The sequence below is a fragment of the Crocodylus siamensis genome, chromosome 14 (assembly GCF_052110815.1).
Source record: "Crocodylus siamensis isolate JL-2025a chromosome 14, ASM5211081v1, whole genome shotgun sequence".
Classification (NCBI taxonomy): domain Eukaryota; kingdom Metazoa; phylum Chordata; order Crocodylia; family Crocodylidae; genus Crocodylus; species Crocodylus siamensis.
Genome location: NC_143408.1, coordinates 25,301,547 through 25,322,840, shown reverse-complemented (window position 1 = coordinate 25,322,840; position 21,294 = coordinate 25,301,547). Strand labels below are relative to the sequence as shown.

General features: G+C 48.5%; 3 protein-coding genes across 6 annotated transcripts; 1 reads left to right on the top strand and 2 right to left on the bottom strand.

Moving 5' to 3' along the window:
- Window positions 1–2,138: 2,138 nt before the first annotated feature.
- On the bottom strand, window positions 2,139–10,690 carry SDHD (succinate dehydrogenase complex subunit D). Its single transcript, XM_090028028.1, has 4 exons — window positions 10,559–10,690; window positions 9,369–9,473; window positions 7,911–8,055; window positions 2,139–2,786 (listed from the first exon to the last, which is right to left on the bottom strand). Exons 1-4 carry the CDS (start codon window positions 10,620–10,622, stop codon window positions 2,621–2,623), a joined length of 480 nt encoding a protein of 159 aa, XP_089884154.1. The 5' UTR covers window positions 10,623–10,690; the 3' UTR covers window positions 2,139–2,620.
- A 10-nt stretch (window positions 10,691–10,700) lies between these two features.
- TIMM8B (translocase of inner mitochondrial membrane 8 homolog B) lies at window positions 10,701–11,391 on the top strand. The gene is made up of 2 exons (XM_090028029.1): window positions 10,701–10,833; window positions 11,025–11,391. Exons 1-2 carry the CDS (start codon window positions 10,744–10,746, stop codon window positions 11,190–11,192), a joined length of 258 nt encoding a protein of 85 aa, XP_089884155.1. The 5' UTR covers window positions 10,701–10,743; the 3' UTR covers window positions 11,193–11,391.
- Window positions 11,392–11,532: 141 nt separating this feature from the next.
- On the bottom strand, window positions 11,533–21,281 carry NKAPD1 (NKAP domain containing 1). Of its 4 annotated transcripts, none has more exons than XR_016439207.1 (7): window positions 21,195–21,281; window positions 20,884–20,953; window positions 19,572–19,672; window positions 18,270–18,428; window positions 16,781–16,834; window positions 14,750–15,845; window positions 11,533–13,928 (listed from the first exon to the last, which is right to left on the bottom strand). XR_016439207.1 is itself a non-coding variant. In XM_090028024.1 (6 exons), exons 2-6 carry the CDS (start codon window positions 20,950–20,952, stop codon window positions 15,323–15,325), a joined length of 906 nt encoding a protein of 301 aa, XP_089884150.1. In that variant the 5' UTR covers window position 20,953; window positions 21,195–21,281; the 3' UTR covers window positions 11,533–15,322. The 4 variants fall into 4 exon arrangements, 2 of the variants coding, with proteins under 2 accessions (XP_089884150.1, XP_089884151.1); XR_016439208.1 differs by having other exon boundaries at window positions 11,533–14,898; window positions 15,110–15,845; XM_090028024.1 differs by having other exon boundaries at window positions 11,533–15,845.
- Between the last annotated feature and the right edge of the window lie 13 nt (window positions 21,282–21,294).

Sequence of the window (21,294 nt, the reverse complement as noted above, 5' to 3'; positions counted from 1 at the left end):
CTCTTTGTGAAAAAGTTCCCCCACCCCGACATTGTTCCCAAAAGTTTTTGAAGTCCTGCAAATTCATATTGTTTCTACTAGCCAATGATAAAGATTGCAAAAGGGTTTGCAGATGACTCATGTACAGATCTAGCACTTTTTACTGTACAAGAAGCGATAAAAGGAACAGAGAGCTGAGGCCAGACTTTTCTAGGCAGGAACAGTCAACTCTGACGTGAAAGGAGTGATTCAAAGTGTGGCAGGTCTTTGGGTCCTTTTTCTCAGATATTCTGACATACGCTCCTTTTAGACCACAAATATAAATTTTAAGTCAAGAAAGTGAGCAAAATAACAGGAAGCTGATCTAACAGGGATTGATATAAATTGTTGTGTTTGCCGGTTTGCCCAATGCAGCAAAGCACAACTTTTCTTCTTCAAGTGCTCCATTCATAGCGCTGCCTGCCCTGCATTAATGGGGGCTTGGAAACCTTTATACAACAACCCATATAACTGGGCAAGTTGGTGAAGATCACTTCCTCTCTCAGTCTTCTAAAAAAAAACAAAAAAAAAAAACAGAAGCAACCATAATTTGCCAGACTCATGCATCCCAGAAACAGGTTACCATAGCTCAGCTTTTTGATTCATTCATTTATTTTTAAATATAGAAGAAATGACAGAGGATGGTGTTGGTTACAGACTGGCCAGCTCAAAGGTCTTTTACACTTAAAAGAAAAAAAAAAAAGTGCATTATTAGAACGCCATCGTACTGCAAAGCAGGTCCTGGCCAAGGAAGGGTCCATACCAGTAACTGCCTGATACTGCCAAATGAATTGGAGAAGATTTAGTGGGGGGTGGGGATGGGGGCAACAAAATGGGTTTATTGAACAGACAAACTTAAATAAACGCACTGCATGGTAGTGCTGACCAAAACATGCTGCTGGCATCAGACAACAACCACGTACCCTCTTACCTTACAGGGATCCCGGTTTTCTCTGTTTAAAAAAAAAAAAAGTCACAAGCTCTTTGATTAAAACCTCCAAAATCCATGGTTTTCTGCAATTCAAATGAAACACTACTATATATATGTATCAGCTGAATGCAATGTTTTATTGATATATTTACAATTTTAAAGCACTCTGGAAACCTACCAGTGCCTCAGTCACTATAATAAGATATATTCTAAATACCAGCTCATTTTGGTGTTTGATTTTGGGTTTTTTTATCATGGAAAATTAGAGCTCCTCCTGCCCCCTTCACTCACCAGGGTGCAGGTCCAGCTGCGGCTATGCCCTCCCTGCTTTGTTGCACTGAGCAGCCCTGATATGCCAGTGCCCCTGACTCCCCACCCACAGCCCTGTTGGTGCCCCCCACTCCCCACAGGGGGCCCATGCCAGAGGGGGTCCTCTGTTAACAGGGTTACAGGGCCAGGAACCCTGGTCTGCAGCCCCCTGGCTCCACTCCCCCCAACCCACAAGCAGTGCCCAAGACCGCAGCCTGCAGGAAGCAGCAGCTGCTGCAGCTGGAGGAGAACCCAGCTCCCCCTCCTCCATGGGTGGCACAGCTGGAGCACAGCAGCTGCAGACTCCCCACCCTGCTGCCCTTCTACTGGGGGCTCTGTGGTCTTAGAATGAGAAAAATCGATGTTTTCCTGTGGTGAGCAGAAAACCCCGATCCCTGCTTATGAAGCTAGAATAATATCAAGCACCGCAACCAAGCTAATTCCCAAAGCGGGGAGAAGGAATTTTGGGATCAGACTAAGCATGCATTGGCTGATGAATTTAAACATAGAAAGATGAATCAGTACAGACCTCACTGGAATCCCCTTGAACATACTTAGGAAAGAATGGGCCAGGGAGCTGGGTGTGGATCAGGTTCTCTCACTTACGAGAAATCATGGCACACATGGTTTGAGTTTCATAATAATGGGAAACTGCTTATGGCTCCTAAGACTTAATCTACATCAAAACACTCTTTCATCCTATAATTAGATGGCATTCAACACCGCATTTTCTCAGCACCCTCAAACATCAAGTAAGAGTGAAAACCGGAGTCTATGCTTTGGTTTTAAAACAGTTACACCAACAGCAGGAGCAGCAAGAATACTTTAAAATGATTGGGGAGAGAGGAAAAAAAAAAATGCATCATGGACAGACACACAGTCTTCTGTAAATTCTTTATTGAATGGATTAACAACAAAAAAGTGTCCCTTTTTTACACCAACTTTCAGGGCCCGCTCAGTTACATGAGGCACGTTGCGCACACACTTGATGTGATCTCAGGAACAATGATTCAACTTTCCACAGGCACATTTTCTTTGCAAAATCATGCTGCAACCAACTTAGCCAAGATGCTATTCTAATGGGTAACAGGTTTCAGCCATATGGAATTATTGCTGATGCAACCCTAGTAATTCACCCCAATTTACACCTGAAGCTTTGTCAGCATCCAGATCACTTCAATCTATTCTTCTCTCCTAGCAAAGTGCCACTGAGCTCTCTTTTTGGGGTTAACTAACTGCCTGTTCCCACCCCCGCCACTTTGAAAAAAAATTAATTGCTCCCTCATTGAATGCTTTAATAACTAGATGTTGAAGCAAAGGCAGCAGTGAACAATCATTTTGTGCTGGAAGTTTGGTGGTAGGTTAGAGGCTCCACAGCATAGCCACCGCCTTGCAGATACCCACGTCATGATAGTTGAAGTAGCAGAGGCCTGAGAAGGTCAGAGCAGACAGTACATGCAGAAATCCTTTGGCCACTATAGGCGATACCTCCCCATGGACGTAATCAGTTATAACCTGATCAAGACCCCTGAGAAAGAGAGAAACATACTGAAAACAGAACATAGCAATCCCTGGGAACATCTGCCCAGCTTGCCTGAGCACTTTCTCTGGAGGAGCCAACGGCCTCCAGCAATTCTCTATCAGCATTTTACAAGCAAGAATTGGGCCCCAGCTCCCTCAGCCTTCTCCTGCATCACACAGGTTCTTTCAGGGAAGCTGTGTCCGCACCCCACAGCCAACACAGCCCTGCCCACAAAAACTGCAGGGAGATGCAGCTCTGTCCATGCAGCTCCTGTTGTTCAAGAGACCTGGAGCAACTTTGGCAGCAGGCCCAGAAACAGGGCGCCCTCAGGCTCTCACATTCCTCCAGCAGCCAGGGCTCTCTCAGGGAGCACTTTGCCCTTCTGAGCACAGTGTTGCGTGGGTGTAAACCAAACCTGGTGGTTGTGTTTTGCAACCAGACTAGTGTAGGCAAGGGTCTGGTGCTTGCTGCTTTTTGCTGAGGTAAGATCCATGCTCCACTTTGCAGGCAGCTAGGGACAGAGGACAATTCTAAAGGTAACTTGAGCAGCAGTATCTAGGATACAAGCTGCTTTATACAGCTCCTTCAAAGAATACAATATCCCTCACAAGTGGCAGTGATGGTCTGAGACCTGCTGGTTGCACTGCAGAAGAGCTCAGAGGAAACCCTAAGCTTCCTGCATACAAGTGGCATTGCCCAGAAACATGTGGGAAGTCCTGAGATTTTGTCCTCTCTCCTGATCTCTGGCAAGGCCAACCAAGCCTCCAGCATCCTTTAAGATACCTCTCAAATGGCAATCCTGAAACTTCAGCAGGGATCTTGGCTGTCACCTTGCAGGAGACAACTGAGCAGAGGTTTTCTACGCTACTGAAGCACTGGCCACAACCCAACAGTCACACCACTTCATTGTCAATTGTCACAAACTATGTGAAGTCAGCTGGCTTTGTTATGGATTCTGATATGGGTACATCAGCTGGACTAAAGTTAAGGGCTGCCCATTCTGTTTGCTATAACTGCCAGCAGTTGACACCAGAAAAGCCGCTGAATGGTCCAGTGTCACAAAAAGTGTATTTTTCTGAAATAATAGTTACGACTACACTTGAAAGTCTCCTTGTTGTCTCCTACCGCATCATGTTTCCATACAGGAAGCAGAAAGGGGTCTGGCATTTTCCTTCTGGATAAGGCTTTCTAACATGGGTGCACCAACACAGAAGCCTGGTGGGACCTGGGACACACCTGAGATTGAAGAACACTGAGCCAAGAGGTCAGCAGGCCCTAGAATCTTCCTGCAAGGGTCAGGTTGGCAACTGATCCTTTATTTCATGTTTCAGTTATCCCTTGCCTTTGTGGCAGGATTACATCAACATGAACTTGAATGCCAAAGGCACAGGAAGTCTGGACTGGCAGGCACTACCCTGGAAAAGGCATGAGCTGATTTAGGATCAAGAGTGTTGTGCATTTACTGGATCCCATGACTTGCCTTACAGCAGCCAGAAGCCCAGGCATCTTGTCTGATCCAGGTTAACAAGCCATCGTAGAGACCTCGCAGCATGCAGTGCACTAAAGCAGGTGCCACGAGGGGAAAACAAAGAGGAAACTTGCTGGGTCTGCTTTTCCAAGACATGAGTTTTGTCACCTTAAGATCACCAAAAATAAGGGAAATTGAAGAAGTGCTTAGTGTGGCTATCACAGAGACACAGGGGAGGAGGTGGGGAAGTCAAGAAGCCAAAAAGAAGTAGACAAATGGGATACTCAATACTACAGCTCAAACAGCTAGAGCTACACAGGTAGCAGATCAGAGCCATGGATCTGCACAGCATCCACAGCTGTCTTGCATACTGCTCCACAGAGCTCAAAGTGGTCAGCGTGTAACTCAGTCATTTGACTCTGCTTCATGTGGCACAGTCAGCCAGCAGGGTTTGTTCACCCGGGAAAATTACTGGCCAGCAAAGGGAATTTACAGCACACTGGCCTCTCATACCAATGCCCTCAATGTCTGTTCAAATGCTTTTGTGCTGTACAGCTTACCCCCCACCAAAGCAGAGTCACTTGCCTCGGTTTTACTGGGTGCTGAAAGTGGCCACACATGGAGTTAATGTGCAGTGGCTAGTGGCCTTAAGTCTACATCCTAGCTTACTGCACTGCAGTTTCCCTGTACAAGCAAACCTTGACCTGCCAAACTGGGTGCAAGACCCTAGTGACTTAAGGTTTCTCATGCAAATTGAACTGGGTGTTTACACCAACTTGCAGAGTGAGTCAGCATTGCCCTTCCTGGAGTGCTTCATAACAGTACGGGAAGAGCAGAAATTTCTTCCTGAAGGTCTACATTCAGCTGGGTTTTCAGCAGAGTCCCAGAGCTGAGAGCCAAGGGAGAACAGAGAGAGGAGAACAAAGCCCTGGCACAGCATTGGCCATCAGCACAGCCTCTCCCATTTGTCACCGACTTGAAGATCTCTTCCTTTGAAGGTGTTCTGCCAGGGTGGGGTTGTACTCACACTCCCAGCCAAAAGTGGAAACTGTAATAAAACTCCTGGGCTGTAGCCAAGGGTGATAAGATCAAGAGTCCACAGCCACAAGGAAGAGGGAAAACACACCTGATGCATATGAAGCAACAGCACAGGAACCCCAGTGCTGCAAAGCTGGTATTTTTATTTTAGCAACAAAAGGCTTTGCTGCCCTGCAGGAACCTAAGGCCATAGCTCTGTGGCAGCAAAGAGTAAAAGGTGTGCTCTTCACTTGGATTAAAAACAGCAGTGGGTAAAGGACAACTTGGGTTTAAACTCAGATTGGCAGATCAGGTTAAAGAGGAGCTGGTGGTGGATTCTGAGTATTGCTCTCTCTACCCAGGTTTGCCAGCCACAGTTCAAAACACACCTTTTGCCACTGCATGTGCAGGCGAAGATTTAAGACCCTGTGGCCCATGCTTTAGAAGTGGGAAGTTTCTTATTACCACACGAATTTTCCAGTGATGAGACACTATGAGCAAGTGATGTACTTGATTTTCTAGAAGACAAGCTTTGGAAGAGACAAACCAAACACGCATCTCTATTGCACAAGGTTTGGGGGAAGTCCCTACCCGATTGTTAAGAGGGGCATTTTGCTCCCGATTTTTCAGTATTGAAACACTGTCTTGCTTTCTGTGAGGTCAGTGTAAGATTGAAGGACTAATCAGAATGCAGCTGGCCACAGCATGCATGCACTTTCCCTCCAGGAAGCTCCAAGAGGCAGGATCCTGGTACCAAACCACATTTTAGATCAGTGGAACTTTCCACAAGTCTGTTGAGTCATGTTGCAGAAATCTCCTCAGGCACGTGCAGAGTTGCTGTGGTTAGAATTTCTCATGGCGCCATCATTGGTGAAATCCTTCCCAGAGAAATTACATTGCAGCAGAACAAACAAGCGGAACCCACATTTAAGCTCTCCAGGGAAAGCCCTCACCACTGTCAATGAGCACAGGGTTTGCTGGCATAACTTTGAAAACACAGAGAATTGCTCTCACATGCCTGGCAGACAGAGCCCCCTTCATCCCAGAGCACTGTGACATGCTTTTCAACCTGCTGCACAAAGTAGATCCAATCGGTTGTAACTGATATCTGGGGCACTGTGTGGTTCCACCACTCAAGGTATCTGGCCTACCGTACAAGTGCCTGCATGGCCAGGTAGGCCAACTGCCATCCTGGGCATGTGTCCAACAAGATGGAAATGCAGCCAGTGAAGGGGAGACATTGCTAGATGAACCTATTCAGTTAATGCAGTTAACAAACAGCTACCTCACATGGGCCAAAATACATGGATGAAAGATCAGGTGCTCACTAATGGATCACCTGTGGTCACTAAGCCCTTCACCATGCAGGTGCCAAATACCAATGATCCTGGGCTACATCAGAAAAGCATGGAAGGTTGTACTCTGCTTTAGTTTCCATGCTGCTCTTCACAACACAAGCAGAGACATGTCCAAAGGTAACCACGGAGTGTATTCTGCCTGGCTAAAGTACCAAGGTAGCTTCTTTGAGTACCCGAGGGCCCAATTATTCTGTAAGCAGGGAGCTCATGCTAATCTGGGCATCCTGCCACCTAGACAGACAAGGTACCCTACAGCTGCAGGGAGAATCGCTGTGTACCACAGTAACGGCAGTTGCAAAACTCCACCTTTTGAGGGATTTCATCATCCACGTTCATGTCATCATGGACACAAATGCCCTGCTTCAGGCAATCTCTGCATGCATGCCTCCACAGACATCAAGCCCTGCCCTGGTTCAATCCCAGCGCCACCAAGAGTCGCCCGATACACAGAGACAGGCCTTCTACCAGTCTCCTCCAGGTTAAAAATCCAGCAGCACTTTAACAGCTGCATTGTGCATAGCAGGAAGTGAAAAACCCTGCACCCAACTGAAACTGCAGAAGGAATTCAGCCAAGTGAAAGGCAATAAAACAAGATGGACTCTGGCCAAGACTCCAAGATAAATATCCTGACTCAGAAGCACGCAGATTCCTCAAGTGTACAGATACCCATGTCTTTGATTTTTCACTTGGCCCAAAGGAGAAGACCTTGGATAACATAGAGCCCCAAGGCTAAGCTGATGCCTTCACTCTGCACCAAGGCAGAGGGAAGAGCACCCCTACCGGACCCCGGGTTTCTTTGGAAGGATCTCACTTCAGATCAGATTCTGTCCTGGTGCTGCTTTCATGGGTGTGGTCAGAACCTAAGATCCTACATAAACTGTAAGACAATGAATCCTAGGCAGGGGCAGTTAACAGTCACAGAACCTCCTTAGGGTTTCTATTGCTTGTAAAATGTGGAATATGGAGAGAGCGAAGTGTAGGAAATTGAGGAGACAAGAGGCAGCCCCATAATGAGAACACCTATCCTGCCCTATACCTGAACAGGCAGTGCCACAGGAAGGCCCGAGCTGTTGCAAGTCTGGTGGAGGCTATAAGAGGCCAGCCCCTAGGACTAAGGGAAATGAGTTTTTGCATTTTACCAGGCATTCTACGCGAGTCAGAAAACTGACATTAAATGTACTGCTTGACTCCATCTCTTACCACAGCTCTGAGCCTAGAGAAAAGCTCTGGTTATTGGAACAACCACAAAAACCTTCATCTCCAGTTCTGCCAGTCCTCTGTGCTTACCAGTGACCATGAAGAGGGAGGACAAAAGCCAGCGAATAGTCCACGACAGGTCCTGGATACATATAGGCCGCAGGCAAGAGACCCAGCAAGATGACACTGAGAACTCGCTCACCTGCCCAGTGAAGAGATGCAGCCTTGGAGGGGGCTGGAATAAAAAAAAGCATTTTCAGAGTGTAATTTCTGCTTGCAGGGTTCCAAACCAAGCAACGGCTCCTCTGTCCGAGTAGTTTCACATGTGCTGCTTAGCCGGGCAATGCTAGGATGCCTTCAACTTACTTGTCTTCCGTATGGTCTAAAATGACACACTGGCAAAAGCCCTCCTCCCCGTGCCTGTCGGCTTTGCACAAAGGAAAGTTCCATCTGTTAGAACAGACTGAAAATGCAACAGCTGAAGTCAAAGGGAAAGAGACCTTTTAGTTTTGTGGCCTTCTGTTCCATAACAGGTCCCAGTACACCCACCAAAGGACAATCATAAAGTGGTTTGTTCTAGTGCTTAGTCACAAACTGCTTGCAGCCACAGACCTCACTGGTTCTACTTTCCTATTCCTGCTCAGAACTTCATGAAAGGAGAGGATGAAAAGCAGGGTCATGTCTGGAGAAAACCCAACAAGATGCTTGGGCTGCACTTTCAGTTTTGCTCCCAATTCACTGTGCAGCCCAGGGCAAGCCACTGACCTGCTCCATACTGCAACTTCTTAGTGAAGGCAAAATTACAAAGCATCGATTGTGAAGTTGTGTCTAGAATATAATACATGCATTGGAGCACCTATCTAAATATTTGACTTCGAACAGTCTAAAACCATAACGTCATACAGAGATTTCATTTGATTTGTACCAAAAATCAAATAAAAACATTTCTCCACTCTTCAGGGTAAAGGAATTCAGAACATTTTTGCTACAGCGCTGGAATGAAAGTACTTGCAATAAGGCAGCTGTTGAGAGGCAAGGCTTGTGAACTAGCCGTTACCATACCATCCAAGGAAGGCCTACCACTTTTGTCCTGCTCCTGTGAGCACAGTGTTCACTGAACACTGGTTTTTCTGTGTGCTCTAACAATAAAACATCACTGGGAAATTAATTTTATCCTATGAAAAAGAACACTGAATTTTTCAGCCCTACCAAACAGAAAGCATCATTTTAAAAAGGAGACGTGAAATTTCAGGCAATACCAATTTCCACACAACAGTCAAAGGAAATGCCACATACATGCACGGAAAATTTTACTCATTTAAACCACACCATTTACAACACAAGAAATGGAAATGATACCATGGGGGGGGCAGATGATTGGGACCGACCATAAAGGGGAAGCCCAAATATCAACTAAAACAACCCAAAAGCTGATGTTCTTAATAGAATTTTTGCGCAGAGATGAACATGATTAGATGTGGTAGAGGAAAATTTAACCCAAAATCACTAGGTCTCAAACCCCAGGCACTCCTGCTTCTAATGACGTACCAACGGTATCGGGAGGTGTGTGGATTTGACGCGTCAGAGTCAGACAATCAAAGGCGGGTGGAGATGCAACAATGGGTCTGGTCAAAAGGATCTTACTCAGAAGAACTGTAAAACAGAACCAGGATTAAGTAACACATGCTTACGCCTCACCCAGAGTTAAAGTTAAAGCCCTGGAAGATTTATTGCAACAATCCACACTTGAAAAAAGAGTCAACAAACAAGATCTACCAGAGGCCATAAAGTTCTGCCTATGAGAGCCTGGAGCACTCCCCAAAACAGGGAAGCCAAGTTGCTTCCAAATTCAAGGGAGGACTTTCGGGAAGTGACTCACAATATTTACAAGGCTGATAACCATGCGTTCCAGGTTTTCCTTACCAATCATCTCACACTGGAAGCCACGTGCATCCAGAAGTTAAACAATCTCCAGCCATAACATTGCTTCAAGATGTCTAAAAAAGGGAAAGGCCATAACCACCCAGGTCAGCACCACAGATTCTGCAAGGGCGTCACAGGTGTCGGGGAAATCTCATCCTCCCCGAGGTGACAAGAGGTCAAGCGGAAGACACTGCTCTGCCTTCTCAGTACTGAGCTCCCACAGGCCAGTGCCGGGTCGAGGCCCTTGAGCAGCTGCGGCCTGGACGAGTGCCACGGGGACCTTGAAGCCAACAGAGGTTGGAGGAAGTGAGTCAGTGACATCGAGCCCGGGCAGCACACAGCCCCACCACCGCTCTGAATGCCAGGGAGCAGGCACAGCTGGCGCTTCTTGCGCTAATGGCTCTGTGCACAGAGTCCCCTGGTTTCCAAGCACGTCGTCGTCAAAGGCCTCCAGAGAGGTGGCCGGGCCGCGTGCTCCCTGGACTGGGGCACTGCAGGGCTGCGCGGGGCGAGCTCCAGTTTGGGCTTCGAGCCTTTGGGGGACAACGGGAGAGAGACAGGAACAGGAGGGGAAAGACGCAGGGGCGCTTCGGAGCACGGGCACACGCACCTACCAACACAGGGAAACACACGAATGCACACCCACATGTACACGTACATGCAGGCACGCACACCCACACACACAGGCACGTGGAAGCACGAAGGCACGCGGGCACACCCGCCGTCCCCCCCACGCGAGGGCGAAGCCCCGGGCCCGGCGCGGGGCGGGAGAAGTGGTGGGGTGGGGTGGGTGTCTCCGGGCGCCCCGCACTCACCACGCCCCACGGCCCGCCCCGGCCCAAGCCGGAGCCCCGCCCGCGCCCAGCTCGCCGCCATCATGATGTCGCCGTTCCTTCCCCACCGCGCCACAAGGACACGGGAACACTCGGAAGCGGAAGCGCGTCCTGGCCTTGCACTTCCGGCGCGGCGAGCCGGCACTTCCGGTTCCGGCGGCGTGGCCATGGCGGAGGCGGGCGGGGGGGACCCCGCTGTGTCCGAGCTGCGGGAGCTGGTGGCGGCCGAGCAGCAGCGTGCGCAGTTCACGGCCCAGGTGACCCCCCGCTCCCGCGTGCAGTTTTGGGCGCTGCCGGGAAAAGCTTCCACCACTAGCCCGGATTTTTGACCTTATTTAAAGAAACCCCCCGGGATGGATATGGGAGGCCCCGGAGCCAGGGACCCCTGGGCAAGCCGTCGGGGGGCGGGAGGGGCCGAGCGGGCTGTGAGCAACCGTCCCGCCCGCAGGTGCACAACTTCATGGAGGTGTGCTGGGACAAGTGCGTGGACAAGCCCGGCTCGAAACTGGACCATCGCTCGGAGAGCTGCCTGGCCAGCTGCGTGGACCGGTTTATCGACACGACCCTGTCCATCACCCAGCGCTTCTCCCAGATCCTGCAGAAAGCGGGGCACTGAGCATGGCAGGCTTTGGCCTCCTCCTTCAGCCCCAGCAGACTCTCGTCAGCCCCGGAGGGCGCCTGTGTGCTGCTGAGAAGGCGTTCCTGCCACAGCCCGGAGAGGCTCTGGCCCATGGGCGCGTCCGGTGCTTTCCGGGTTTTGTATAACCGTGTCGTGGGCATGCAAGATGCAGTTTAATAAACCATCAGGAATCCTCCTCCTTGCGAGTTCATGGCACAAAAGTCTCCTCTCCCCTTTCTTTAAATTTAGTGAAAGGAATATTCGCGTTGTCTGTAGTGGGGGGGAGTGGGGTCAGGTCAAGTAACTGCCCTAGCACCAAACTGCATTCTTTAAAGAAGATCAATGAATGAGCATAATGGAAATAACTTCAATGCAACTAGGAAAGCAGTGAAAATGTTTTCTGCTTGCAGTACAACCACTGGCCTGGCTGCATTGGGCTAGGGCAGCGGTTCCCAAACTCTGACAAATTGCACGTCACTGATTTAAAATGATACAACCTTAAGTACCACTAGCAAATTTTTGTCCTATTAAGTCATCATGATAAGTCTGTGAACGTGTACCCCTGACAGGTTGTCTGCGTACCACTGATGGTACGTGTACCCCAGATTGGGAGCTGCTGGGCTAGGGGTATGAGAGCCAACAAGCAAATCTCATCAAAAATCAATTGCCCCAGGTATTTTTACAGTTTGGTAAAGCTCACTGCAGTATTTCCTCCACTTTGTAGCCCTGCCAGGTACAATGACAAGGGAGGCCCTGGAAATACAAACCCAGCTGTGAAATCAATGCAGTTAGGTCTGCCCAGAGCTTTGAGGTAGCAAAGTTGTACTGCAACTACATAAACAAATGCAAACCCTCGTTAGCGTCCCTGGATTAATCCTCATTATAAAAAGCTTGGCTAAATCTGTTTGCAAGGGACAGGAGGCATGGTACTCAGTTATTGTTAGAGGATGTTACAGAACAAGACAGAGCTCTCTCTGCTGTCAGAGTAAAACAGAGACTCCTAAACTTGGGCACTAAGGCCCAAAGGCAGGTATAATTTTATTTAACAGTCTAAATGTTAGTATTTTACATGCCTGCAAAAAAAACCCAAAGAAGAGTCATTTGAAAAGCCCAATTTATTCTCTTGGAGACTGTTGGTACCTGTTACATTACTAACGTGAACACCCACCGTCTCACAGGAACACACAAAAATTAAAAATTCTGTACCTAAGCCTCACAGAAAGAGACGCACCTTCCCACTGGCACCATTTTAGAATTCACTTAAAAATAAGTTCAATGCTGATAGTGCAACACAATACAGAGCAGGAAACCTGGGGTTCAGAGGCAGGAGACCAGCCAAATACATGGGAGGTTGCCAGAATCAGACACTCCAGCTCAGAAGTGGGGAGAAGGGATAGAAAGTAAAGGGCATGTTCACCAAAGAACTGCTCTCATCTCTTCCTGACTCAATCACAGCAAAGTTCCAGCAGGCTCAGGCAGAGGTTCCAACAGCGGACACTGCTGCTTGGAGTACAAAGGAAGGCAAAATTCAGACTGTCCTGGGTAAAGAGGAGGTGGCCAAGAATGGGTAAAAGATCCTGAATCCCACTCTGGCCAGCCTATTATCCTGAGTAGACGCCTTGAGCTGGCAGGAACCCCCTTGGGATGTATTCTTGGGATGAAGCAGGATGAAGCAAACCATGTTCAACACCGAGAGACTAGCTCATCAAAGCAGAGGTTCTGACATACTAGGTGCTCTCATCAGTGGTTGTTAGGAGCAGCACAGTGGGATCAGTGATTCAGACCCAACACTCCATCCCTCCCCTAAAATATACCTAGAGCAAGGTCCACACTGGGTCCAGTTCAATGTGGGAAACTAGTATCTTCTGCAGTTGAACATTTCCTCATAAAAATCTCTGTACAGAGGAGTTATAAAAAATAAAACTTGAACATTTCTCTGGTGATGTATGAAAAGCTGCTGCATTGTTATTGCATAAACATGACTGCAGGCTGCAACAGAGGAGCGAGCTGCCTGGATCAGAAAAGACTTGCTAACCTTGCTTGGGAATCCAGGCAGCAAGAGGCAAGACCTGCCCAAGTGAGAGGGCTGCTTGTATGCTCCCTCTGAATCTCTGGAAACAAAGCCATAAATGCTGCCCTTCAGAGAGCAGATCAGAGGGAGCATGTTCAGAGCACAGGAAAAACTAGAGATGCCACACTACTGACTTCCCTCTCTCTCCCTTAGCCAACATGCAGGGAAGGCCAAAACATCTTTGTCTACTGGAGGCAGAGATAAGGAGGCAATTAAATAAGATGCTGGATCTGGGCCAACACAGGCTTTCTTTATTTGCTTCGGCAGTACCAGTCCTCCAAGCAGTTTGCAGATGGCAGAGCTGAAAAATCTCTGGGCCATCAGACATGCAGTCTGCTCCGTCAGTGAGCATCTCTCATCTCAGCTCCAATGGGATACTGCACTGTCTTCTCCCACAGCCCCGATGAGGTCCTTGTAGGCAGCAGAAGGCTCACCAAGTAGTCTCAGGGCTGAATTAAGCTGTCTCAGCTGGGTAAAGCAGGAGCTATGTCACTGAAGCCAATGGTGTAAGACTCATGAGGTGACCATCAGGATCTCAGACAGGCCGACCTAGAGATGTGCAACACTTCGCATTTACACAGTATTCATCTGCCAAAGGTTCTTCTAATTAAGTTTCCCAAGACTGAAGAGGTAGGTAGCTGGAAGTGCCCCAGGGGCCCTGTCTGAAAAAGGGAGAAGCCTGTGAATGCCCTGCCTATCACCCACAGGTAGAGCTTGTTTCCAAGACACCAGAGGCCCAAGGGGAGAAATTAGTTTGTGGACTCCCAAGACTGAGAATGAGCAGAGCTTTTAATAGAACAGCCCGTCCCACCCTCAGTCCCTTGGAGCAGCCTGCTGGACTGCTCAGAGTAGGGGAGGAGAGCAGCAGCATCTCACTCTCAGGGAATACCTACACCCTGTCCCTGGTGTGTCCTAGTGGAGGTGCCTGGGGCTACCTCTGCTTGCATGCCTCCAACTTGGAAAAAACAGCAAAGCCATTGTGGGAGCCACTCCAGCACAGCAGCAACTGAGTGCTCAGGAACAGCCAACGGGGGGAATGACGCAGCTTCACCACGGCAAGGCCGAGTTTAATGTGAGAGCAGGAACACCTGGCAGCAGCACTGAGGGAACTGTGCAGACAGGTCCTTACGTATTCAAGCAAAACCAAACCTAAGGAGGACCTCCAGGACACAGAGATTGCTCTCTTCCCAGGCCTTGGCCACAATGATGGTAAAGGCAAAGAAAGCCCCTTCAACACCCTGATCATCAGGTCAAATCCATCAGGCCCACCAGAGGCCTGTCCTATCAGCAGACAGACCCGGAGGAACAGGCCACCAATGGGAAGGGTGGCAAGTTAGTCCTACAGAAAAGGCAGGTGCCAGGAAAATGGAGAGGAGTCTGGAACGAACTCCTGCTTTGGTCTCTGTGCTGCAAAAGGGTCACCCCACCTGCAGCCAAGTCCAGCCATATTCCCACACACTCCAGCCAGGGGCCGCCTCCTTACCTCAGCTCCCCAGGTGGGGCCATGTTTGTTATTTCACTGTGGGGAAAATGCTGACATGAGACATCTCTGTGGCTCCGTCCAGTGGCACCTCTTTTGTTACTGGCTTTGTGGGCAGGCTTTCAGTCTGTGGCCTCCACTCAGTTGCAACTCTGTATTGGTCATTACATGGTTAATAATGAAAAGAGGAACAAACTCCTCTTGTGAAATCCTAGTTTAAAAACCCCTAGAGCTGAACATTGCCAAAGCACCCATTTCCCTTTCACAGATTCTGGCAACTCTATGAATCAAAATTCAACTAAGTCACAATGGAATAAAAAAAAAAGTCCATCAGGAATTAGGTGGGTGAGCTTGAGACCTCACCTGAGGGACAGACACCTTCTCCCCAGAGCTTTCAGCTCTCCTGATTTCAAGGCAGAGAAACCCCATGGGAAGTGATCTGCAGGCTGACAGGAAGGTCACACCTCTGTGTCCCCAGGCCATGTTCATTCCATGGAGCAACGCTGGGACCAGAACGGTGGCCCGTGTTCTCCAACCTGCAATGTTCAGCCACAGCCCAAGAGTCACCCCCTCTCACTAGTCCTCATCTGAGCTCTCCTCTGACTTCTCATCAGCTGCCACTTTCCAGTTCTTCCTCTTGCTCCGCTTTTCCTGGATCTCACTGTGCTTCTCAGACGGGGATGTGTGTTGCTTCTTCCTCCTCTTCTTAGGCCGCTTTTCCCTTTTCTCCTCACATTCACTCTCCTCGGAGCTGCTGGTGGCTGAGCTGCTCAGGTGAGAAGAGTCACTTTCCTGCCCAGAGGAAGAGGCAGGGTTCCTTGCAGGCACTTTCTTGGACTTCTTCTTGTGTTTGCGCTTCCCTTTTTTGGTGCTCGAGGCCCCCTCCTGGGAGCACTCACTCTCTAGGGAAGAATCAGACGAGGCCTGGGCTTGCTCCCTTTTCTTTTTCTTCCGCTTTTTGTGTGACCTTTTTTTCTGCTTCTTCTTGTGTGATTTCTTCTCTTTCTTCCTTTTGCTGGACTTGTGTGCAGATTGTTTTCCAAGGGGCAGTTTCTTCTTTCCATTGAGAGCGCCGTGTTCATCCTTCTCCTGCTGGTCACTGTGAACATGAACAAAGACTGAAATAAGAAAAATGGAGCCCTGGGAGTGTCATGTACTGTCACTTTCCTTTTCTGAGCCCTAATCAATCCCATCCTCCCCAACCTGCTTTTGATACAGATAGGTGGCTCCACTGTTTGATGGGCTGGCTGCATTTTTAACTTCAGGGCTCATAAATAGCTCATCTCCAAATGATGTGGAAGGTGGGAGATGCCACTTCAAAAAGACACTTTAGCCAAGCACAGAAACCAAATATTCTGAAGTAACCTGATACTGTAAAACTTATTATTTGCGAGTCAGTGAGCATTAGACTTGATAATTCCACCATGCAGAGTTAAAAAACAAAAAATAAAAATCCCTGCTTCTTCCCCCCTCTCTTTTATTTTGTAGTCTTTTTGTTTTTGTCCAAATCATTTCAGTGCTGCTGGAGCTCTCCTTCTGTCTCATGGGAATTTATTGTGCTCCCTGTGTATTTCTAGGAGCAGAGGTATAGCAGACAACCAAAATTAGGGAATGTGGGAAACTGCCCAATGAGGAAAACACCCATCTGTGAAACATTTCAATTCCTGTTAATTCAGGGCTTAAACTGTCTGGCTACTACTGTGATTGCTCAGGGCTCATAAAAGGGAAGGATCTTCTCTCTGAAGAAATGGTACAGCTCAAGAGAGGGAGTTAAGGGGAGACTTTAAGCCTGAAAGTTTGTTTTTTTCTGCCTTAAGAAACAAATCCCCATCTCCGCTTCAAAATATTGTGATTGCTCTTTTGAATTAAAAACCCCACAGTAATGGATCAGCATTATCCAAGACACTGGCTTGCTAAATTTATAATTCTCCTTTGTCTCTAAAAGTCAATTTACAATCAACGTTGGGAATATAACATACAAATTTCTCTGTGTAGCTTTACTGCAGTAATACACTGGGCATTTAATGGCTTTACCTGTCAGTATCAAATTCCTCTGGATACAACTCTTTATAGCCGCTATGACCCCATCTGCAAGGGAACAGCAGGAAACCTCCATTAGAAACAAACTGGATACTCAGAAAATAAGGGCGCTGGAGAACAGGAGTCTCAGAAAGAATGGAAGTCAAGAGTCCACAGGGAGGAAGGGAGATCACCTTGTGTTTTCCCTGTTTGAGACAATAACCTGAAATCTCAACCCCACTGACATCCCCATGGCATGTAATTTATTTTGTCTTCCCAGTACTTCTGCACCATAGCGAATTATATACGCAACAGCATCATCACAAAATTCCTTTTGTAAAAAAGAAAAATAAAATTATGTGGCTCTCTATCCCAGTGGTAAAGTCTGTACACCACTGAATTTAACATCCAAGGCCTATTCAAGGACACAATTATGGCTACGTGGAGAATTTTATGGTAGCCAGTATGCCAAGACAGATTGGGCTTGTGCACTAATGAGAGACACATGGAGGAATGAAGAAACTGACTCCAGTGACTGGAAAGGAGGAGTCCAGCTAAAAAGACTCAAGGATGCTCGTGTTTCTCATAAATAGCCCTAGAGCACTAATCAGCAGTTCCCTTAACAGGTCCAAGGTGATATTCCCCCTCTGTGCGGCACTGGTCAGGCTGCAGCTGGAGTACTGTGTCCAGTTCTGGGCGCCACACTTCAGGAGGGATGTGAACAACATGGAGAGGGTCCCGAGGAGGCCACTCGCATGAACAGGGGGCAGCAGGGCAGGCCCTACAAGGAGGCTATGGGCCCTGAACCTGTTCAGCCTCCACAAGAGAAGGCTGAGGGGGGAACTAGTGGGCTGTTACAAACTAGTCAGGGGGGACCAGCAGGCAATGGGGGAGTCCCTGTTCCCCTGTGCACTACCAGGAGTGACCAGGAATAACGGTCACAAGCTGGCAGAGGGGAGATTCAGGCTAGATATCAGGAGGCGCTGCTTCACTGTCAGGGTGGCTAGGATCTGGACCCAACTTCCAAGAGAAGTAGTGCAGGCTCCTACCCTGGGGGTCTTTAAGAGGAGGCTAGATGTATACCTTGCCAGGATCGTTTGACCCCAGTACTCTTTCCTGCCACGGCAGGGGGTCAGACTCAATGATCTGCTCAGGTCCCTTCTGACCCTAGAAACTATTAACTCAAAAATACTCCTCTCCATGCTATTGGGAGCAGATCTTATGTCTGGGGACACTGCTAAACCACCTCTGGGATTACAGATGTTTATTGCTAGTCAGAAAGGCAGGTCTTGGCACTAGTCTGGAATGTAAGAGCTGGGCTCAGTTCCTGACACTTTGACATGGGGAGAGTCATTTTGCCCCTCACTGACATTTGTAGTAGGGATGATACTACTTGGCAAGGAAATGGTATGGGTAACTTCACTAACTTGAGAGACAGGAGAGCCAACAAAGTGCCAGGTCAGTTAGACATAGGAACCAACCCAGAATAGTATTTCAGCCAAACCTGTCCGGCATGTTGGCTTCACATTCGTAGAGCTTCTTATTCCAGGATCGGGCCCTAAGGAAATCCTCTTCAATCACATCAGGAATGTGTGCAAAGTTCTTTGTCTTCCAGTCAGCTCTTTGGCTTTCTTCATCGAACCCATCACTGCGCATCCGACTGCTGCCAAAAGAAAGCAGGTATTCTTCAGCAGGCCATTCTGAGGAAGAGACTTTCTGTGCAGTGGATCAATTCAGGATGCAAAGGGCACAGAGGAACAAGCACATATCCAACTAATCTCTGACTATCAACCCATGCAAAGTACGAGTCACACCTCCCAGGAATAGACATAGACCAGTTCCATGGACCAGCCCAGTGATTAACTAATCACCTGCGCTACCAAAGCTGCCTTCCACCATAATTTCTCAATGCACTTCCAAACAATCTGAAGAGATGGGATAGGATTACTTCATTCACAGCTCATGCGCAACCACCTCTGGAACAGATTCCTACAGCTGCTTAACAGCATGCAGGACAATGGGTGTGACGAATAGGGCACCCAGCAGAAATCAGGAGGGGTCAGGAGGCAGAAGGTAACTATGAGAGTTGGAAGTTGGTTAGCTTGAATCTAACAAACAATGGTGCCAAGGCTTCTAATGATCTCAAGGAGCCTGCCAAGTGCAAAGCTGGCACAGGGATCAAGCCAGACTGAAAGAGAACACCACTCCTCGCAGCTTTGCAAACTCCTTGGAGGTCTCTACAGATCAATCACATGAGGCTGATCTTACTTTAGCTTATGAGAGACTTTCAGGCACACCCATGATGGCTCAATCAATCTGCTGCACTGACTCTCTAGTTTGCTGCTATTTTAAAAACCCAAAATTAAGAGTGGTCAAGAGCTAAGGCAGATTTACACTGGGCAAGATCTTGGGTCTGAACGACTGTAGCAATAGCAGTGCACAAGCACCAAGGAGATCAATCAGCTTAGAACAGCACAATTTTTCCTTCAATTATTCCATCAACTTCCTAACCACTTCCTAGCCATATTATAATCTTGTTATTTCAGGGGCCCCAGCCAATTTAAAGTTACACAGCTGTAGAGCTGCATGCCTGGGTCATCACACACAAGCAATCTGAAACTTCAACAGGGATTTGGTGTCTTTCAACATGCATCTGTACCCTGTAGGGCCCACAGAAGTGGTCAGAAGAAGATACATCTGTTGCATTTACATACAGGTCATTGAACTATTTTGTAAATATTTATCAGTAGTGCACTACAGAAGCTGCTGTAGTCTGGTTACACAGCAAGTAATTTCATCCACCTACCTGGATGTGTCAGACAAGATTCTCCTTTGCTTCCTCTCGTAAGTCTCCTGAGTCTGTTTCTCCCACTCTCTAATTTTCCACATTTCTGATTCTTCCTGGATCTGGGAAAAAAAAAGAAAAAGGAGACAAATAGAAGTACCTCACACATATGATGGGAAAATACAAAGCACAAAGTATCACCTCTTCAAAGGGGCAATTCCAAAGTTGGACGAATTTCAAGCAGAACCACCCTGCTACACTGACACAAATAATGCTTTGTAGTCATACTGTATTAACTAAAAGGTGCAACATTATAACGATGGTGAACTGCACAGAAAACTAATTGTTTTGTACAGTCATGCTGCACTGTTCACATATAGGCCTCACTCTACATTTGGATTTCTGCAGGTTCCCTACATACATCGGCTCTCACCATGTTCAGTACAACACACTAAGGCGCACAATTTCTCTTAAGCATCCTGCTGCTGGATCCAAAGACAGCAGCTGCGTTAAGCCTGGAAATTCAGCATCCAGCCTAAAGCTTTGATGTAACTTTGGTTCATGTTGCATCACCTCACGAACACAAAAAGACAAATGAACGGACAAGCATTCTTTGCCTGGCTAAAAGCTCTAATAAAGGAGTATGAAGGGCACTGCCCCACATTCAAACGAAAGCCGGACAGAAACCAGCTCTCGAGTTGTTATACATTTTCAAGCACTAACTTTATAGCTGCTTGGCACTTTTCATAGCTAAAGAGTCATTTTTATCAGGTGGGAATTACTTTGCATGCGTGGCTGGTCTAAATCTATCGTGATTAACCAGTGAATTGTACAATATATGCAACACGTAGCAGGAGCTTACAAATCTGAAAACAAAACCAAATACAAATGTGTCTTGTACCTGAGCTAAAGGAAACTTGCGAGCCAAAGAGCAGAGCTTCCACGGGGAAGCTTCCCTCTCACATGACTCACGAGGTGAAGGTTACCCCACACCCTCAACAACAGCCCAAATGAGCCCCTGCGCTAGAAGCCTACTGGGGTCCAATGCACAGGCAGGTCAGCTACAGGGACACACACCGAAGCAGCAGGAGCAGGTGGAGGCGACAGGAGCTCTGCAGCGGTTGAGCTTACATCCAAACTACGCTCTACCGCCAGTCCCAAAGACCCCAGCATAGACCAGCCGCCTTCAACACAGCTTGACGGTGGCAACCACGTGTCAACGGCGTCATGGCCCAGGAAGACCCCGGCACCAAGATGGGGCTTTGGGCCCAAGGGGGAAGGCTGCCAGCCTTGCGGCAGCTGGGGGCAGCTCCCGGCGGGTGCTCGGCTATACCTTGTTGTGCGCGTCCGTGTGGCGGATAACGTTCCTCAGCAGCACCTTGCCCAGCGGCACCCGGGACATCCTGCAGAGGACAAACATGGCTCTGTTCAGCGCCTCGGCCCTCTTCAGCGCCTTGGCCCCCTTCGCCCCTCCCCCATTCACCCCTACATCCTCCCTTCACAGCCCCTCCCACCATTCACCCCGTCCCCTACACCCCACTTCACCCCCTGCACCCCCACTTCACAGCTCCTTTGCCCGTGTCCCACTTCACCTCTCCCCCTGCACCCCCACTTCGCAGACCCTTGGCCCCTGACCCCCCTCACCCTGCGGGGTCGGCAAGAACCCGCGCGCTTCCCCGCCCGGAAGTGCGCCCCAGTGAAACACCTCCCCCGGAAGTGGTGGCCTCGCGGGCGAACCCGGAAG

Bases quoted from the DNA above. Each gene is read 5' to 3' on its own strand.
- SDHD (XM_090028028.1), bottom strand. From the start codon at position 10,622: ATGATGGCGGCGAGCTGGGCGCGGGCGGGGCTCCGGCTTGGGCCGGGG. The intron at 9,474-10,558 runs GTGAGTGCGGGG...TCTGTTTTACAG, and splicing joins GGGGCGGGCCGTGGGGCGTG to TTCTTCTGAGTAAGATCCTT. The intron at 2,787-7,910 runs GTAAGCACAGAG...TCTCTTTCTCAG, and splicing joins CTCCCTCTTCATGGTCACTG to GGGTCTTGATCAGGTTATAA.
- TIMM8B (XM_090028029.1), top strand. From the start codon at position 10,744: ATGGCGGAGGCGGGCGGGGGGGACCCCGCTGTGTCCGAGCTGCGGGAG. The intron at 10,834-11,024 runs GTGACCCCCCGC...TCCCGCCCGCAG, and splicing joins GTGCGCAGTTCACGGCCCAG to GTGCACAACTTCATGGAGGT.
- NKAPD1 (XM_090028024.1), bottom strand. From the start codon at position 20,952: ATGTCCCGGGTGCCGCTGGGCAAGGTGCTGCTGAGGAACGTTATCCGC. The intron at 19,673-20,883 runs GTATAGCCGAGC...TTTTTTTCCCAG, and splicing joins ACACGGACGCGCACAACAAG to ATCCAGGAAGAATCAGAAAT. The intron at 16,835-18,269 runs GTTTGGCTGAAA...GTTCCCTTGCAG, and splicing joins GAAGCCAACATGCCGGACAG to ATGGGGTCATAGCGGCTATA.